The sequence below is a fragment of the Arachis stenosperma genome, chromosome 9 (genome assembly GCF_014773155.1).
Source record: "Arachis stenosperma cultivar V10309 chromosome 9, arast.V10309.gnm1.PFL2, whole genome shotgun sequence".
NCBI classification, from domain to species: Eukaryota; Viridiplantae; Streptophyta; class Magnoliopsida; order Fabales; family Fabaceae; genus Arachis; species Arachis stenosperma.
The window spans coordinates 162,023,798-162,043,888 of NC_080385.1; the positions used below are offsets into that span (position 1 = coordinate 162,023,798).

A 20,091-nucleotide genomic window follows, 5' to 3' on the forward strand; every position below is an offset into this window, starting at 1 on the left:
AATTTTTTTCTTTTAATTCTTTTTTTTTTATTTATTACATGATTGTATAGTACTCTGGTGATGATGAATTTTCTGACCGATATATATATTTTGTTAATTGTGGTGGTGAAGTCAGATTGGTGATTCTGATGCGCTGGGTAACTGGGCTGTGTGGCTTCTAGCGGTGGTGGTGGGGCAAGGTTGGGTGGGTACAAGGTGACGTCATGAGGTGGGTGAACAAAACTATTTTAGATTCACACTTAAGAAATTTTTTATTTTAATTAAAATGTTTTTAATTGGTTAATTATTCATAATTCTTTATTACATTATTCTTGAAATACTTGCCCGGTTAATTTGAATGTGTTATATAAATATATTATTCTTGAATCAATTAGTTTTGTGGGTGGATTTAATCGAATTGATTCAAAATTATTAATTCTTCTCTTATTTTACTATATCACACTATATAGTAATTTTTAATTAATATCAAACGGATAACAAACGATTAATATATTCACTGAAAAATAGCGTATGGCTAAACCGTTAGCAGCGATTAATAGCAACCGTTAGAACAACCGTTGTTAAATAATATTTTACAACGGTATAATTTTATAGCAATTCTTTTCATCACAAAATCGTAAAAACGTGACTGTTTGAAAATAGTAGCGGTTATTAACTGCTGCAAAATATTATTCATTGAGTTATTCTATTAAAATATAGCAGCGGATTTAAAACTGCTTCCAAATATAGAATTATATTTCTTTTTTTACTTTAGAGAACTCATTTTTACTATATTTAAATGAGAGAAAGGTGCCTATATTATTATGCTTTGACTCTATATATCTCTTTTTACAAATATCTTCAAACAGTAAAATATTATTTTAGCCTATTATGTTTGGCTAAATTTTAATTGTCTTTAATATTTAAAATATTTTATTTATTTTATTCTAATTCTTTTAGTTAAACTTTTTTTAAAATAACCTTTATTTCATTATGATTTTTTTTAAAATAATAAAAATTATAATTATAATTATAATTATAATTATAATGATTTGAGAATAAAAATAATAAAATAATAAAAAAAGATAATAATAAAAAAAATATAATTTTAAAAAATAATTTTAATTAAATAATTAAAATAAAATAAAATAAAATAAAATAAAAAATAAAAATAAAATCCTTCAAATGTTATAGAATAAAATTAAGATTTAATTCAAATGTTAAACACTAAAACGATATTTTATCCTATTTTCTAATAATAATTTCTAATTTGACCGTATTATAGCTTACAATTATACTAATAAAATAAAATTTGTTTCAGAAGTAGTTTGAATGTGTATAAAACTTCCAAACAAAAAGAATAAGACCACAACTCACACGGTCACGGAAGTGGCATTCATTTTATACTAGTTGTTTGTTTATGCAACATAATATCTATTTTTTAAATAAAAAAGTTTTGAATTTTTACTTAAGTTTTTGTATAATTTTTTTTCGTTTGTTTATATGCCTTTATTTTTTATCTTGTGAAAATAACAAAGATTAAATAATTAAATCATAGTATAATACTATTTTTTAAAAAATTTAGACTGATAAAAAGATATATAAATAATTATATTTTAAAAATTTTAACGTAATATTATTTATTTATTTTATAAGCATTTATAGTTGTTTATAATTTTATATATTGTAGCATACAATTATATATAGTATATCACGTAATTAGGCAGTCATAAATGGCGTTAATTCTTTTTCTCAAAATAAAAATCTTACATTACAATCGATAGTAAAGTTTAAGGAATATCAAAATCAAACTATAGAAAATGAATTAATTTGGATATTTACATAAATAAATTGTTTGTCTTTTAAATTTATACAATTATATTTTTTTAAATAAGAAGATACAAATACATTGTTTTATATATCTATAAAAATTGCTATTAGCAGTAGCGATTAACAGGAAACACATAATCCGCCATAACCAGCCGCAGATTACATGCAAATGAGAGAACACAGAAATAGCTAGAAACTGCCGCAGTTTTTCTTTATTGATGTTTGGCCATAAACCGCTACTGGCAGTAACAGTTTATGTGTATTGGGACACGTGCATAAACCGCTGGAGGCAACAACGATTTAAGTAGAAAGTGAATGCCTATATTAACCGTGAAAGACAGCTGCGGATTACTCATTTGAAGTCATTTTGAGATTGTTTAGAGAGAGAAAATTCTAGAGAGAGGTTAGAACAACTTGAGAGCGGGTTCGAGGTATCAGAGTGTGCCGACCTCCAGCTGGATATCATGGCAAACGAACAGAGCTTGTACCGACTGAACAGTGTTGCCCATATTGCCGGTACCATTGGTGACGAGGTCAGTTATATATTTTTTTTAGCGTTAGCATTTGTTAAATAAATTTTTTTCAAAATAAAATACGACTTATAATTTAAAAAATCCTTGTTAAATATAGCTTATTTCGGTGTACCTGTGAATTTCTGGAGACGATGATAATGGTTGCCATTGTTAAATATGACCTTTTTTTTAATTTATAATTAAAAAAATATTTGAAGAAGTCATGCTTGTTGTCTGTGTATTTTGTTTACTCATATATACTGTTTGTAGATCTATATATTATTTGGAGATGATGATAATGGATTAAAATGGATGAAAAATGTGGGATTCAGAAAAATTAAAGGAAGTTCACCGAGAGTTAGGCGAACTTGCTCTAAACAACAAAAAATTCGTATTTTGGGAATTAAAGTTCAAAAACTGTATTTGGGGAAGTATGAATTTTTTTTATTTCTGAAAAAAATCATAAATTATGGTATAGATAAATTAAATTAAACAAAAAAAGTAACCACAAATAATAATAATAGTAAAAAATTATAGCGTACTTAGAGTACTAAAAATATACTATATAAAAAAACATATAAGAAAAAAGTACCAAAAAATTAAACATGCATAAACAAATATTATAATTAATGTCATGTCCTTTTTAATAATTATCTATCTAAAAGTGATTTTAACTAATATTATCCAAACAATATTTATTTCATCAAAATCAATTTTGGTATAGAGTTGTCAAACATAAATCATGTTGACACAAACTTACTTCTACCCAAAATTAATTATATAAAATCACTTTCATTCAAACTCCAGTTGAACAAACGAAAATCCAAACACACTATGATGGGGAAATCCCCCAATAAAAAGCTATCGATATTCAGTACCTAATACTGGATTGTCCTAATCTATATAACATTATTCTCTGAAGACCTGCTTTAAATTCTTTCAAAGCAATAATATCTACTTTATATTTGTGTGTTAAATTTCATGTGCAGGAGAATCTGGTTGTAATCATACACGCCGACTATAAAGAAGCACAACAGTGTTACAATGCAAGCCTGAAACAAAGCTTTGTCAAAATAATGCCACCCACACGCATGCAGGCAATCTATAGCTTGAAAGAATTAACTCTACTATTCGAGTTTGACCCTCAAGAAGACTTTCGAAAAAAACCTCAATCAATGGACGATCTCGAAAAGGTAACTCTAATTGAAAATAAGAATCATTTTACATATATTGGAGGTGCACTTTTAGTTGAAGAGCGATCTCAGCTAATAACTGTGTTGCAAGACAATGCGGCCTATTTGCATGGACATTCTCTGACATGTCGGGAATTAACCCCAATGTCATTTGTCGCAAGTTAGCAATTGACCTAACATTCCGACCTATAGCTTAGAAAAAGCATAACTTCGGTACAAAAAAAAGGACAGCATCTTTAGAAGAAACTAAGCAGCTGTTTGCGGTTGGTTTCATCAAAGATCTAAGATTTACAACCTGGGTGTACATTATGGTGATGGTAAGGAAAAACTCAGATAAATAACGCATGTGCGTCGACTTTACAAATCTTAATAAAGTATGCCCCAAGAATGCATATCAACTACCTTGCATAGACAAGTTAGTTGATAATGCCTTTGGTTTTCGTAGCTTAAACTTTATGGATGCATATTCTGGTTATAACCATATTCTAATGCATCCCAACGACCAAAGTAAGACAACCTTTATTACAGAGACTGGAGCTAATCACTTTTTTCAAACTATATCTAAAAACAAATGGTTCGAGTGGAGCGAGGACTGCAAAAAGTCGTTCTTGGAGCTAAAAACTATCCTATCATCACCGGCTCACTGCCCATACTGCAAAGACCGAAAGTCGGTAAACCATTAATTATATTTGTATCTATTTGTTTCTAACCATGCTATCAATTCAGTCCTTGTTATTGAAATAGGAAAAATGCATAGACTAGTATCTTTCGTTAGCAGGGTCTTGCAGCCGGCCGAGCAAAGGTGCCCAAAGATAGAGCAACTAACCCTAGCCCTAGTAACTACTGTAAGAAGGTTGAGACACTGTTTTCAAAGTCACACGATAATTACATGGACGGATCAACCGCTTTGACAAATCTTGACTACACCAGAGCTCGCCAGAAGACTGATTAAGTGGTCTATGGAGCTTTTAGAATTTGATATTCAATACTAGGCAAGATCGGCATTAAAGTCGCAAATATTAGTCGACTTCATATCAGAGTTCACAAACCTTAACCCATAACCCCGAGAACCTATTTGAAAGCTATATGTAGATGGCGCATCTAACAGTGAAGGTATAGTGGGACTGAAATTCTACTTGAAGATGGAGCTACAGTGATAGTTGAACAATCATTGCAATTCTCTTTTGATGCAAGCAATAATCAAGCAGAATATGAAGCACTGATTACCAGCTTAAAGCTTGCACATAATTTCCAGATAGCACGACTTACGGCATACTGTAACTCCCTCTTGGTCGTCCAACTGATCAATTGATCTTTTTAGGTATAAGATCCTCTGCTGCAGCAATATTAACTCATAGCAAAGGATCTCATTTCAAAATTCATTAAATTTAAAGTTATTCATATAACAGAAAATTACCATTTGTTATGCAGTTAAGATTAGTCTCTTATATGTAGTTATTCCTCTCTTATTTGTAATTCATATAATCAATATTAAACAATTCACTTCATCTCTATCTTTCAGAGCCTTTATTATTATGGTTGTCAGCCTCTCGAGTTTATATTTTCGAATAACAATATATATCTAGTTGACTCAACTTCAAACTCATTTTTGGATAGATTTGACAGACTCAAATAGATTTAAACAAATTCATAATTTTTCTCCCAAATTTGCGAGTTTAATTTTTATCCTATTTTGAGCTAAAATGATACCATTTGAGTTTTAAAAAAATGTTGTCCACTGTCTAACGCCGATACTCTTAGTTTTCATCTTCTTTGTACTTTTCGACTTTCTCCTTCCTTCGGCCTTTTTCGTCGCTCACTCGTTTTGGTTTTACTTCGTTTTTTTTTCTAACTATTGTTGCATCTGCTTCTGAGTACTATATTTAATTCCAACTTTTAAATTATAACTCTTGCTTTTGCTTGGTGCTTGTGTTTTTGTGTTGATTTGAACTTTGTTATTGCTTTGTGTTTGTGTTCTACTTTATACTTGTTGTATAATTGTAAAATATTTAAATGTATTTATTATAATTGGTATCATTATTTTAATTTATTATGTGTTATATGGTGAAAGGATCCCGCTAGGGAGACAATGGACTATTTGTACAATGTGTACAATGGTTATTGAGTTATGAAATGAACATCCCCTATACTATTTAGAATAACCATCCGAGTACAAGGGATAATAAATATCTTCTCGAAAAATTAATTTAATTTTTGGGTTCACCAAGGATCGAACTCTTGACCTTTCAGATCTAGCGCTTTAATACCATGTTATGATACCACTCATCCCAAAAGCTTCAACTGATGGGAAAATGTAATACTAATGATTATATCTCTAATACTCCATAAACTTCCATTGTACACATTGTATAAATATTTCATTGGCTCCTCATACTTTCCCATGGTGAAATTGTTAATTTTAGGGTTAAGTACAATTTTGGTCCCTAAGGTATAGGTAAACAATTTTATTCGTCCCTAACTTTTTTTTTCTACAAAATGATCCCTAAGATTCAACATGATTTTAAAATCATCCTTTCTCTAATTTTTGGACAAAATTTTCCTTTTCCAATTTTACACACATTGACTGATCTACCATTGTTGAAGGATCACCAAATTCTCTTACTCAGCAACACCAACCATGTTTTCATACTCAATTTTCACAATTTCTCATGTATACTCCAAAAATTCAAGAATCAACAACACCAATTTCTCACATAAATATCACAATTTCTTAAAAATCGAACCAGAAAAAGAGAAGGATGAACAAAGAGAATCAACAACAACAAGAACAAAAAACTAACAGAAACTGAAGAAGAAAAATCAGCAACAAAAAACAACAAAAATCATCACCAAATACTCAAAAAATTATGTGATGAAAGGCCGAAGAATAGAACTTGAGGGAGTATGAATGGGGGGTGACCACCGCAATGAGAAGAAGACGACTCAGACCACCGCGAACATCTGCGCCTGCCCACGTCGCTTCCACGAGAGTCTGTTCCCGCCCAAGTCGCTGCCGCCTGCGTCCGTGTCGACCCGCATTGCTGCCGCCTGCATCTTTTTCCACCTGCCTCGCTGTCGTTCGCGTGGCTGTTGCATGTTTCTCTTTTTATCCGGTTCGCTGCCGCTAGCGCGTCTTCCCGCCCGCGTTGCTACTGCCTGCATCTCTGTCCGCTTGCATCTCTGCTCACCCACGTTGCTACTGCCAGTGTGTCTGTCTCTCTGCCCTCCTTTCGTTATAGCGAAGGGAGAAGATGAGGGATTGGGATAAATTGGGGAAGAATGGTATTTTTGTCTAAAAGAACGATTTTAAAATCAAGTTGAATCTTAGGAATGATTTTGTATGCAAAAAATGTTAGAGACGAAGAATAAAATTTTTGGCCTATACCTTAGAAACCAAAGTCATATTTAACCCTTAATTTTAAATATTTATATTTAAATAAATATATACCTTAAATTATGTGTGATATATTTAAAAAAAAATAAATTCATAAACTCCATAAATTTACTTACAATCATGAGTTTAGCAATCTTATTTATTACTCGACTTCTCTTAATCTATCTATATACACGAACTATATTTTGGTACCATACAGCTAAAGTTTAGAATCTATTGCTCCTAACAAAGTTGTTTCTAGAGTTTGTAGTGCAACTCTGTAATTCTTACCATTTATGGCATGCGTCTTTATTTTTTATTTGTATTTTTAGTATTTTTACTTTTAAAATTTTGTAAAAAATAAAATATAAGATAAAAATAAAAATATACTTTTATTGTTTTTACTGTTTTTTTTATAAAAATTTTTAACAAAATATTAAAAGTAATTATTTCTACCAATTATTTGGTTACTCAAAACATATAATTATTTGAATTCATAATCTACTAATCTAGTCCAAATTGCAAAACCGGCTAGATCATACCAAAATTGTTGTAGGTCCGATCGATCCACTGTATAAAGTTATTGTTCCGAGAATCAGACCAAATCAGTTAGTTTGATTGAGTTAACCAAAAATAAACTATTAAATTTATCTGATTTAAAATAAAAATTGTTACGGTGGGTAACCGGAGATTAGTCCAATGGATGGCGTTCGGCGGCCCAAGTGTATGATGGAGGAGGATTCCGTGTGGGTCCGCAACTCGGGAGGCTCCGTCCGACTTGTGCTCGCGTGTGAATGGGGGGTGGTACCTGCAAAGACACTCCGATGCCTAAGTTAGCAAGGGTGTGAGCAGGTCTTAGAGAGTATTGGACTTAGGAATACCTGAGGCGTGTCAGTGTACTTATAGTGGTGAGCCAATAACCACCGTTGGAGTAGTGCCGTATCTTTAGGATAATAACCGTCCCATTATCTTAGGGAGGTTAAGATATGGCTTTATGAAGTGGTTGGAGAGATTTCAGGGGCGGTTACTCATTTGAATGAGTATTTATCTGCCAGCTAATCTCGCAACCGACTTCTTCGTACCAAGTCGGGGTTAACACCGACCTCTTGGATGGAGGTGGGTGCTTCGATAGGCTTAACCTAGTGGATCAGGCCTTTCGATTGGTCCTGGGCCCTTAACATTGGGCCAGGGTATGAACAGTGCCCCTACTTGAGCCCAAATCTTTTAAAGTTTGGGTTCAAGTATTTAACTCGGGTTCGTAGTCGACTTGTTTGAAAGAACACGGATCTTGGAAACCGACGTGATTTTCGCAACTTTTGGTTTCTGACAGTTACGTCAATTCAAGCGTCGTGTCCGTTGAGGGATTATTTAGGGATTTGAGGGCTTTGGTAACGGTGCAGTCTCATTAATGACTGCCTCGTTTTTACCATTATGCCCCTTAGCCTTTTTTATAAATACTTTCCCTCTCTTTCCATTTTCCGTTTCTGCAATCTTTCAAACTTTCTCCTTATCTTGTTCGTACTGTATCCTTGTGTTCGAAGACTTCCGTTCTTCTCCAACCTCCATTTTCGGATAAAGGTTAGTTTTGTTTTATTCATGCCATGCTTTATGTTTGCATGTTTCGCGAGTAGATAGGTTGACCTGTAGATTCTAGTTTCGAATCTCTCTTCTTTAGTGGCCGTAATTTTTGATTTTCTTTTTCTTTTTCCTTTTTGTAGGTTTTCTGCCACTTTCTTCTTTATAAAAAATGGCCTCTGTAGACATTCTTTCTCAGTGGGTTGACGATACGGTCCTTGGGGAGGAACCGTTGGTTGACGCTGAGTTTATCACCCACCTTCGTACTCACCATAGGCTCTGTACTTCGGACGAGGACGAGCCCAAATATGAATTGATAATCCCGGGTCCTGAAGACCGGGTCTGCTTTGGGAGAGTTGATGAGGCGACCCCTCACTTTTTCTTTATGTATGAATGCATGATCACCCGTTTGGGTGTTTTTCTTCCTTTCTCGGATTTTGAGATATCCGTTCTGCACCACTGTAAGGTTGCCCCTACTCAACTCCACCCCAATTCCTGGGGTTTTTTGAAGATTTATCAGTTTATAAGCCACGCTCTGGACTTCCCGACTTCCTTGAGAATCTTCTTTTATCTTTTCCATATGACTAAGCCCTTTAGTGGGCTAAACAATAAACAACAATGGGTATCCTTCCGAGCCATTCAAGGTCGGAGGATTTTCACCCTTTTTGACGAATCTTTCCACGACTTCAAAAATTTCTTCTTGAAGGTTCAAGCCGTAGAGGGTCACCACCCCTTTTTTCTGGATGAGCATTCCTCCCCTCGCTTTCCCCTTTACTGGCTGCCAGCCACCCCTTGCGAAAAGATTGGTCTAGATGACCTAGACGAGGTGGAGGCGGCCATTGTAGGGTTTTTCCGAGAAGCGTGGGGGAAGTCCCCATACTTGGATACCAGGAAAATTCTTCAGGGTACACCGACCTTCGTTCAATCTCAAATAGGTAGTGCATGCATTCTTTATTTCCGAGTTGTTTCCGCCGACTTACATTTTGCCGACGAGTTGTTGACTTACATTTTACCAACTTGTAACTCGGTTGTTATTTGTTTTCTTTTGTAGATATGGCAAAAAAGAATGCTCAGGAGGCCTACCAAAGGGTCCGGGAGGCTAAGGCGAAGTCCCGGGCTAGGTCCGGGGTAGTCATCTCTCCTCTCCCTCCACCTCCTCCTCCTAAGAACACTGGCACTCCTACTCAACCTATTGTTCTCTCTTCCTCGAGCTTGCCCCGACCACCCCCCTCTGCCCAAATTCTCTCCGAACCCGAGAAGAAGAAGCGCAAGACTTCAGAGTCTGGCTCTTCTTCCTTCGATGGTGGGGTTAAGGCGGATGCTATGGCATTCGTCCGAAAGAACATCTATCCTTTTATACATATGGATGATGTTTCTGTTCGGAACCACCTTACCACCATGGCCGAGGAGAGTTTTAGGACGGCGGGTGTTTGCGGCAAGCTTTTGGACATTTTTGAGAAAGCTCCCCTTAGCTCCTTGGGTGCAACCTCGAGGGTTGAGGAGTTGGAGGGGAGACTTCGTATTTTTGAAAAACATGAAAAGGAGCTGAAAGAGGAGAGGGATAGGTTGAGGAAGGAGAGGGATCACCTGAAGGAGGAGGAGGGTAAGCTACGGGCCCAATGTACCTTGGAGGCTAATCTGAGGAAGACGGCGCAAGACAGCTACCACAGCTTATTTCAAGATATTGTGGCCGTGAGGAAGGATTTGCTGAATTCTCGGAACGCCTATGCCGAGTTGGAGGACTCTATCGCCGATGGTGCCGAGGAGTCTTGGAGAATTTTCTTGGAACAAGTCAGAGTTATTGCTCCCGACTTGGACCTTTCTCCACTACATCCTGACAAAGTAGTTATTGATGGCGCCATTGTTGATCCTCCTGTTCCCGAGGTCGTTTCCGAATCAGACCTGAAGACTCGGGGACAGAGGATTATTGAGTCTCCTCCTCGTCCCCAAGATGCTCCGAGTTCTTCAATCCTCACTCCGACTTCCTCTTTAGCTCCTCCTCCTGGTCCTGGTGGTGTTCCTCCTGGTGATTCCTCTACTCCGTCCAAGAAATGACTTCTTTTTATTTTGTGGCTATATGGGGGCCCGGCCTGTGGGTCCCCCTTTTTTAAACTTCTATTTATTTGCTGGTGGTTTGCGAACAATTTCCTTCTGGCCTTTTAAGGCCGTAAACAAAATATTCTGTTCGTTGCCCTTTTTTGGATAAGGGTTTTTAAACAAAATAAATGCCCTTTTTTGGATAAGGGTTTTCTAATCGGAGTAGGCGCCCCTTTTTTGGATAAGGGTTTAAGTTACTTTGCGCGTGCGCATGCTTTTTTCTATTTTGGTATGTTTGATCTTTTCGGAAAAACCTTTTGTTGGCTTGCATTGTTTTTTTTTTTTTTTTGAGCCTTTTCCGTGCGAAGGCTTGTATGCAAACTTTAAACTTTCTCAGGTTCTCATATCTCTTTTGTTATCCTTTATACTCAACTTTTGCTTTAGTGAGTTTTTATGACTTAGGTTATTTTTGTGATGCGCTTTTCATCTACTCGGAACTCGGTTTCCTTTTACTCAGAGTTCTGTCGAGTTTGCGTTACTCGGGCTCCTTTCGACTTAAGAGTCGGATAATTCCCGAGTTTAATGCGATCAACTCGTATAACCTCTTTACACCGACTTGTACCTCGTCGTTTCATCCTGACGACCATGTTAGGTCGGTTCATGGGATTTTCACGCTTTGTCGAGCTTAAGTCGGTGCGTTTCGTAGAAAGACTTATAAATATAGAGAAGGATATTTAAGAGAAATATAGTAATGAAAAAGATCTTTATTAATCGGGAAGGTACCTTTGTGCTACTAAGGGTCTTGACAGTATATTTTCCCTTAGCCTCTACTATGATGCCTCGTTAAAAACCCCTCTCCAGAAAAAACCCTTCTTTGGGAAAAAATCACGAAGCTGGGAAAAGAGTACATCAGGGAGTAGAGTTCGCTTTTAACTGTAGTACCTTTTCATATTACAAGCATGCCACGACCTGGGTAACTCAGTGCCATCCAGGTCGGTTACTTTATAGTAACCTTTCCCTAACACTTCTTTGATTTGTATGGCCCTTTCCAATTTGCGGCGAGCTTTCCTTCCCCGACTTGTTGACTCCAATGTCGTTTCTGATTAGGACCAAGTCGTCTACAGCAAATGTTCTTCGAATGACTTTTTTGTTGTATCTGGTAGCCATTCTTTGCTTTAATGCTGCTTCTCTTATCTGGGCGTTCTCTCGGACTTCGGGGAGCAAGTCGAGCTCCTCTTTGTGCCCCTGTACATTTCCGACCTCATCGTGAAGAATTACCCTTGGGCTTTGCTCACTGATTTCTATAGGAATCATGGCTTCTACGCCGTAGACTAATCGGAAGGGTGTTTCTCCTGTGGCGGATTGGGGGGTCGTCCTATAAGCCCATAGCACTTGGGGGAGCTCTTCGGCCCAAGCTCCCTTTGCTTCCTGTAATCTTTTCTTCAAACCTGCCAGTATGACCTTGTTAGCTGCCTCGGCTTGCCCATTGGCTTGTGGGTGTTCTACCGAGGTGAATTGATGTTTGATTTTCATGCTGGCAACCAAACTTCTGAAGGTGGCGTCGGTGAACTGGGTCCCATTATCAGTGGTGATGGAATAAGGTATTCCATACCTTGTGATAATGTTTTTGTAGAGGAACCTGCGACTTCTTTGGGCTGTGATGGTGGCTAGTGGTTCTGCTTCTATCCACTTTGTGAAGTAATCTATTCCCACGATCAAGTATTTGACTTGTCCTGGTGCTTGGGGAAAAGGACCTAACAAGTCCATTCCCCATTTTGCGAAAGGCCAGGGGGAAGTTATACTGATGAGCTCTTCTGGTGGAGCCACGTGGAAATTCGCATGCATCTGGCATGGCTGGCATTTTTTCACAAAGTCTGTAGCATCTTTCTGCAAGGTCGGCCAATAGAATCCTGCTCGGATTACTTTCCTGGCCAACGATCTTGCTCCGAGATGATTTCCGCAGATTCCACTATGTACTTCCTCTAACACCTCGGTGGTTCTTGAGGTCGGTACGCACTTCAGTAATGGTGTTGATATCCCTCTTCTGTAAAGGACATTTTTCACCAATGTATAATGTTGTGCTTCCCTTCGGATCTTTTTAGCCTCTTTCTCCTCTTTAGGGAGGATGTCGAATTTCAGGTATTCGACTAAGGGGTTCATCCATCCGAGGTTTAGGCCGACTACCTCAAGTACCTCTTGTTCATCTTCCGTTTTTGTTACCGAGGGTTCTTGGAGAGTTTCTTGAATCAGGCTTCTGTTGTTCCCTCCAGGTTTGGTACTTGCTAACTTGGATAGGGCGTCGGCTCTGCTATTTAGATCCCGAGTTATATGCTTGACCTCGCTTTCCGCAAAGTGCCCTAGGTGTTCCAAGGTTTTTTCCAAGTATTTCTTCATGTTGGGATCCTTCGCCTGATATTCTCCACTTATTTGGGAAGTCACCACTTGTGAGTCACTGTAGATCATCACCTTTGTAGCGCCAACTTCTTCTGCTAACTTTAATCCGGCAATCAAGGCTTCGTATTCTGCCTGATTGTTTGAAGCCGGAAATTCAAATTTTAAGGAGACCTCTATCTGGGTTCCTTTTCCGTCTACCAATATTATGCCTGCGCCGCTCCCTGTTTTATTGGAGGATCCGTCTACATAGAGTTCCCATGTAGTCGGTTTCTCCTCTTGTTCTCCTGCATACTCTGCAATAAAGTCGGCAAGGCACTGGGCTTTGATTGCTGTCCGAGTTTCATATTTCAAATCGAACTCGGAGAGTTCTATTGCCCATTGAACCATTCTCCCTGCAACATCCGTTTTTTGGAGGATTTGCTTCATGGGTTGGTTCGTACGGACTCTTATTGTATGAGCCTGAAAGTAAGGTCGTAGTCTTCGTGAGGCTATCACTAAGGAGTAGGCAAACTTCTCTAGTTTGTGGTACCTTAGCTCAGGGCCTTGTAGAACCTTACTGGTAAAATAGACCGGGTGTTGACCAACCTCGTCTTCTCGGACCAGGGCTGAGGAGACAGCCCTGTTTGCCACGGATAGGTATAGGACGAGGTCTTTTCCCGGTATTGGTCGGGTTAAGATAGGAGGTTGGCTTAAGAATTTTTTGAACTCTTGGAACGCCTCCTCACATTCCGGAGTCCATTCAAACTGGCATCCCTTCCTTAACAAGGAGAATAATGGAAGGGATTTTAGTGCCGATCCTGCCAAAAATCTGGAGAGGGCTGCAAGTCGGCCATTGAGCTGTTGAACCTCTCTTAAACAAGTCGGGCTCTTCATTTCTAGGATGGCTCTGCATTTGTCGGGATTGGCCTCAATCCCTCTTTGTGTTAGCATGAAGCCTAGAAATTTCCCTGCTTCTACTGCGAAGGCGCATTTTGCGGGATTTAGTCTCATCCCATGCGACCTTATAGTGTTGAAGACTTGTGAGAGGTCGGTTAAGGGGTCGACTTCTTGCTTGGTTTTTACTAACATGTCGTCGACGTATACCTCCATTAAGCTCCCTAAATGGGGGGAAAATACTTTGTTCATCAGCCTTTGGTACGTGGCTCCTGCATTCTTCAGTCCGAATGGCATGACCACGTAGCAATAGTTGGCTTTTGGTGTGATGAACGATGTTTTTTCTTGGTCGGGCTCGTGCATCGGGATTTGGTTATATCCCGAGTAGGCGTCCATGAATGATAGGTATTGGTACCCTGAGCTGGAGTCTACTAGGGTATCAATACTTGGTAAGGGATAAGGGTCCTTAGGACAGGCCTTATTCAGGTCGGTATAGTCGACGCACATCCTCCATTTACCGTTTTGTTTTTTGACTAGCACTACATTGGCTAGCCATGTTGGGTATTTGACCTCTCTGATGAAGCCGGCTTCTAGGAGCGCCTGTACTTGCTCTTCTACTATGGAGGCCCTCTCTGGGCCGAGTTTGCGTCTCCTTTGCTGTACAGGTCGGGACCCTGGGTAAACCGAGAGCCTATGAGACATGAGCTCGGGATCAATCCCGGGCATGTCGGAAGCCTTCCAGGCGAAGAGGTCGGAATTAGCTTTTAGGAGTTCACCCAACCTTTGTTTCAGGGTTTCCCCTAGGTTGGCTCCTATGTAAGTCGTTTTTCCTTCCTCTTTACCGACTTGTATCTCCTCGGTTTTTCCACCCGGCTGGGGTCGTAGCTCTTCTCTTGTCCTTGTCCCACCTAACTCTATGGTGTGGACTTCTTTGCCCTTTCCTCTCAGATTTAGGCTTTCGTTGTAGCACTTCCTTGCCAATTTTTGGTCTCCCCTCACCGTTGCTATTCCTCCTGGAGTCGGGAATTTCATGCAGAGGTGAGGAGTTGACACTACTGCTCCAAGTCGATTAAGGGTAGTTCTGCCAATTAAGGCATTGTAGGCTGACCCTTCATCGATGACTATAAAGTCTATACTCAGAGTCCTTGATTTTTCCCCTTTTCCAAAGGTGGTGTGAAGGGGTAAAAATCCCAGTGGCTTTATTGGCGTATCCCCTAACCCATATAGAGTGTCGGGGTAAGCTCTCAGTTCTTTTTCATCTAACCCTAGTTTGTCGAAGGCGGGCTTGAAAAGGATGTCCGCCGAGCTTCCTTGGTCTACTAGGGTTCTGTGGAGATGGGCGTTGGCTAGGATCATAGTTATCACCACGGGGTCATCATGCCCGGGGATTATCCCTTGCCCATCTTCTTTCGTGAATGAGATAGTGGGGAGGTCGGGTGTCTCATCCCCGACCTGATAGACTCTTTTGAGATGTCTTTTGCGAGAAGATTTGGTGATCCCACCTCCCGCAAATCCTCCTGAGATCATGTGGATATGTCTCTCTGGGGTTTGTGGTGGCGGATCTCTCCTGTCCATGTCATCCCGCTTTCTCTTTCCATGGATGTCCGACCTCTCCATGAGATATCTATCAAGCCGGCCTTCTCTAGCCAGCTTTTCTATCACATTTTTGAGGTCGTAACAGTCGTTGGTGGAGTGACCATATATTTTATGGTACTCACAATACTCGCTGCGACTTCCCCCTTTTTTGTTTTTAATAGGTCTTGGGGGTGGCAGCCTTTCAGTGTTGCATATCTCTCTGTATACATCCACTATAGAAGTCTTTAGAGGAGTATAAGAGTGATACTTTCTGGGCCTTTCGAGACCGGGTTCTTCCTTCTTCCTGACTTCCCTTTCCCTCTCCCTAGGGGAGGAAGTGGGTCCAGGTCGTGAACCTAGGTCTCTTAATTTGGCATTCTCTTCCATGTTGATGTACTTCTCGGCCCTTTCTTGTACATCACTTAGAGAGACGGGGTGTCTTTTAGATATGGACTGTGAGAAGGGACCTTCTCTAAGTCCGTTGACTAACCCCATTATTACTGCCTCCGTGGGCAGGTCTTGGATTTCTAAACATGCTTTATTGAACCTTTCCATATAGGCTCGTAGAGATTCTCCGACCTCCTGTTTTATCCCCAGGAGGCTTGGTGCATGTTTTACCTTATCTTTTTGGATTGAGAACCTCATCAAGAATTTTCTTGAGAGGTCTTCAAAACTGGTGATGGATCTTGGGGGAAGGCTATCGAACCACTTCATCGCTGCTTTCGACAAAGTGGTCGGGAAAGCCTTGCATCTCGTAGCGTCGGAGGCGTCAGCTAGATACATCCGACTTTTGAAGTTGCTAAGATGATGCTTTGGATCCGTAGTTCCATCATAGAGGTCCATATCAGGGCTTTTGAAGTTCGTTGGAACTTTTGCCCTCATTATGTCCTCGCTGAAAGGATCTTCTCCGCCTGGGGGTTGATCTTCTCCTTCGTCGCGGGAGTTCTTGAGAGAGGATTCTAGCTGCAAGAGTTTTCTTTCCAACTCTCTTCGCCGTTCCATCTCTTCCTTAAGGTACCTTTCGGTTTCCTTTTGCCTCTCCCGCTCTTGTTCCAATTGCTCCAGGCGGCTATGGACTAGTCCCATCAATTCTGTTACGTGGGATGGTCCACCCTTTTCTGATTCACGTCCATCTGAGGAGTTTACCTTTGGATTCTTCATTCCAGAGGTACCCTCTCTGTGTTGGTCGTTATCTTGATGTTGGGCTGTGTCTTCATTGTCGTTGCCCAGGCCTAGATTCTCTTGCTCAGAATCTGTTTCAACATGGCCTTCTTCATGGGATCTTTCTGCCATCAAGGGATGATCTCTCGGGTCCCCGGCAACGGCGCCAATGTTACGGTGGGTAACCGGAGATTAGTCCAATGGATGGCGTTCGGCGGCCCAAGTGTATGATGGAGGAGGATTCTGTGTGGGTCCGCAACTCGGGAGGCTCCGTCCGACTTGTGCTCGCGTGTGAATGGGGGGTGGTACCTGCAAAGACACTCCGATGCCTAAGTTAGCAAGGGTGTGAGCAGGTCTTAGAGAGTATTGGACTTAGGAATACCTGAGGCGTGTCAGTGTACTTATAGTGGTGAGCCAATAACCACCGTTGGAGTAGTGCCGTATCTTTAGGATAATAACCGTCCCATTATCTTAGGGAGGTTAAGATATGGCTTTATGAAGTGGTTGGAGAGATTTCAGGGGCGGTTACTCATTTGAATGAGTATTTATCTGCCAGCTAATCTCGCAACCGACTTCTTCGTACCAAGTCGGGGTTAACACCGACCTCTTGGATGGAGGTGGGTGCTTCGATAGGCTTAACCTAGTGGATCAGGCCTTTCGATTGGTCCTGGGCCCTTAACATTGGGCCAGGGTATGAACAAAAATCAATCAATAATAAATCAATAAAAAAATAGAAAAAATCAATTAAATATATTATTTTATTAATTTCAATTAAATATTAATAATTTAAAAGTTTTGAATTTTAGTTTTACCGCGATCCCCGAACCGATTTTGATAACCTTTTTTAAAACACCTTATTTCCGGTTGAACCGGGATAACTGTCAGATTTCAGAATAGGACACTGATTTTGGGATGAAATATTGAAAGTTGATGCATCAACTTGATACGTCGTCGTCGCAATTTGGCACAGTAGTTCACTGCGGACGGTACGTGGGTCCCACTAGTCAAAGGGTGTCGGTGGGTTTACGACCAACTTTTCTTATCAAAGTTTGCATTCTTTTCCCATTTTTTTTCTTTTTTCAATTTTAATTTTCTCTTTTGGGAATCTGATTCTATATTTATTTTTTTTTTCCTCTATCTTTTCTTTTCCAACAGAATATGAGAAACATGTACATACTTGTTTTAAACTTTTTATTTATTTGTTTGTGGGATATTTTTGGAAAATATTGGAGCCATGCACTTTAACCGTTTTCAGGTATTTGATTTCAAACCGTCCAAAAACTTTATTTAAGGGTAATCATGGATAATGTAATCATTGTTTATAATAAGCTTTTTTTTTTGCTTTTATTGTTTCCTTTTTTTTTTTAATCAAATTGTCTATGATACGCTTTTTCATATGGTATTTTAATTTTAGAGAGGCGATGATGATAGTGTTATCCAAAATTAAAGCTTAAAAGTTGTTAAAATGTATCTAATAGTCATACTCTTTTTGTTCTTTTTTTATTTTTGGTTCAATATCAATGATTTTCATTCGGATATTCGGTAAATTCAACACCTGCAGGGTAATGTAGAGTTTCCTTTAAGCAACATTTGGTTTTAAATTTTTAATCCATGCATATCTCATTGAAAATTGGGTTTTAAATTTTTAATCCATGCATATCTCATTGAAAATTGGGTTGTTGAAGAGCCTAAACTTATCCAGTTATTTTAGTATCTTTAGCTTATTACACCAAATATAATTAATTATTAGTCCCTAATAATATAAAAGTAGTTTTTTACTTGTCATGGTTGTTTAGAACATTTCTAATATTTAGTTTTAATTTTATTTTATATTTTATATAATATTATATAAATATTTATAAAATTATATATCATAAAAATTAATTTAAAATTTAATATAAAATTTATTATTCTAATATTTAGTTTCATTTAATTTAATAACATTACATAATAAGATTATAATATTCATTTAATAAATTTAATAGATATATAAATAACAATATTTTATTTTTTTAAAATAATACAATATCTATTATTAATTAATTCAGTATTATTTCAAAGATTATGTTCAATATAAATTTTAATTTCAAATCAATTAAATTATGATAAAAAAAAATTGATACTAAAAAAATATCTCATTAAAATTGTTTTTATTTAAGTTCAATTACAAATTGGGGTATTAAGCATTTGAACTTTCAAAATATATTGTATTACTATATATTGCTATATATTTATTGTATATTTTAATCCACTTAAAAAAGTACTACGTATAACGTACTATGCTCTGTATATGCACGGTATAATTTATTTGATCCTGAATACAGAATACTTGAATTTATTGTGCAAAACATAATTTGTCTGAATAGTATGAGACTACTCAAGGAACAGAGGAACAAAAAGTGATGTAAACCATTAAATTTCGTAATTATTCAAGCACCTATAATTAAATGTACTTTACTGTTTGTTACATAATCCTTATTACATGAATAATAATCTGGAATGTGTTTAATTCTCATTTCCTATACTCAACTTAGATGAGCAGCATCAATTAAATTCAAATGACATTCCCACCTTATCTAGTTAAAGCATTTAATACCTGATAATTTAATCATTCTTCCTTATCAATAATAGCACCCTATAATCGTGTTTTCAATTAATTACCTAGCTACATTTACAATTTCATTTTTTCTCTATTTTACAATTCTACCATTATTCATATATATACTATACGTTGACTCTTACTCTAACACTCATAATAATGACCTCAATGGTCACATTAAAACATCTAGCTAGCAACAAAAAGCATTTATTATTGAGTTTCAATCCTGTTCTAATAATTCTTGAAACTCGTGATTATTAATTGCATACAAAATTAAAATAAAAAAATAATCCCATAATGCTCCTTAAAATACCAAACTTTTTTTTCTTTCTGTTTTGCACATAACATCAGGCTTTAGAGGGATTTTTTATGTGTTAAAGAAGTAAAAGTTAAAGAAATAAAAAAAATTAACTAACATGTGTTCTTAAGACAAATAATAAGTTTATTATTAGTGAAAGATATAATTTTTAAATAAATATATTAAAAATTTAATTTTTTATATATTTTTAATTATTTTTTTCTAATTTTAATTTGTGTTCTTAATGCAGAAGATAAATAAATCCTTGAAAAAAAAGGCGAGAACAAGGCAAGTAGTAACCTTAGCTGGCTCCTGTCCTCTCTTCCATAGACCATACGAAGACAAATCCAATATACAGCAACAATCTAAATTATTTTTGTGTCTTGTTTAAATTTAAATATTCTAATTTTAAGAATATATAATTTTAAAATTTAAATATATGAGAGAGGAAAAAGTTAAACTATAATATCTAAAGAATAATTATTATAGATATTTTGTTATTTTTTTTAGATAATAACTGGCTAAAAGATAGATTAATTGAACCCCTTAGCTTAGATACAAGTCCACGCCATAATCACCTTTAATTAACTCAAATGGATAAGCCCCTTAAACCTCTCAAAATACAACTGCTACTACTTTTCTATTTACCGTATCCTCTCTCTCTCTCTCTCACACATACACAGCCAACACAA

The 20,091-nt window shown here is 37.4% G+C and overlaps 1 protein-coding gene across 1 annotated transcript; it reads left to right on the forward strand.

Annotated features, from left to right (window-relative positions):
* The first annotated feature begins 7,991 nt into the window (after window positions 1–7,991).
* LOC130951708 (uncharacterized) lies at window positions 7,992–9,572 on the forward strand. Its single transcript, XM_057880415.1, has 2 exons — window positions 7,992–8,465; window positions 8,606–9,572. Exon 2 carries the CDS (start codon window positions 8,635–8,637, stop codon window positions 9,511–9,513), a length of 879 nt encoding a protein of 292 aa, XP_057736398.1. The 5' UTR covers window positions 7,992–8,465; window positions 8,606–8,634; the 3' UTR covers window positions 9,514–9,572.
* The last annotated feature ends 10,519 nt before the right edge of the window (window positions 9,573–20,091 follow it).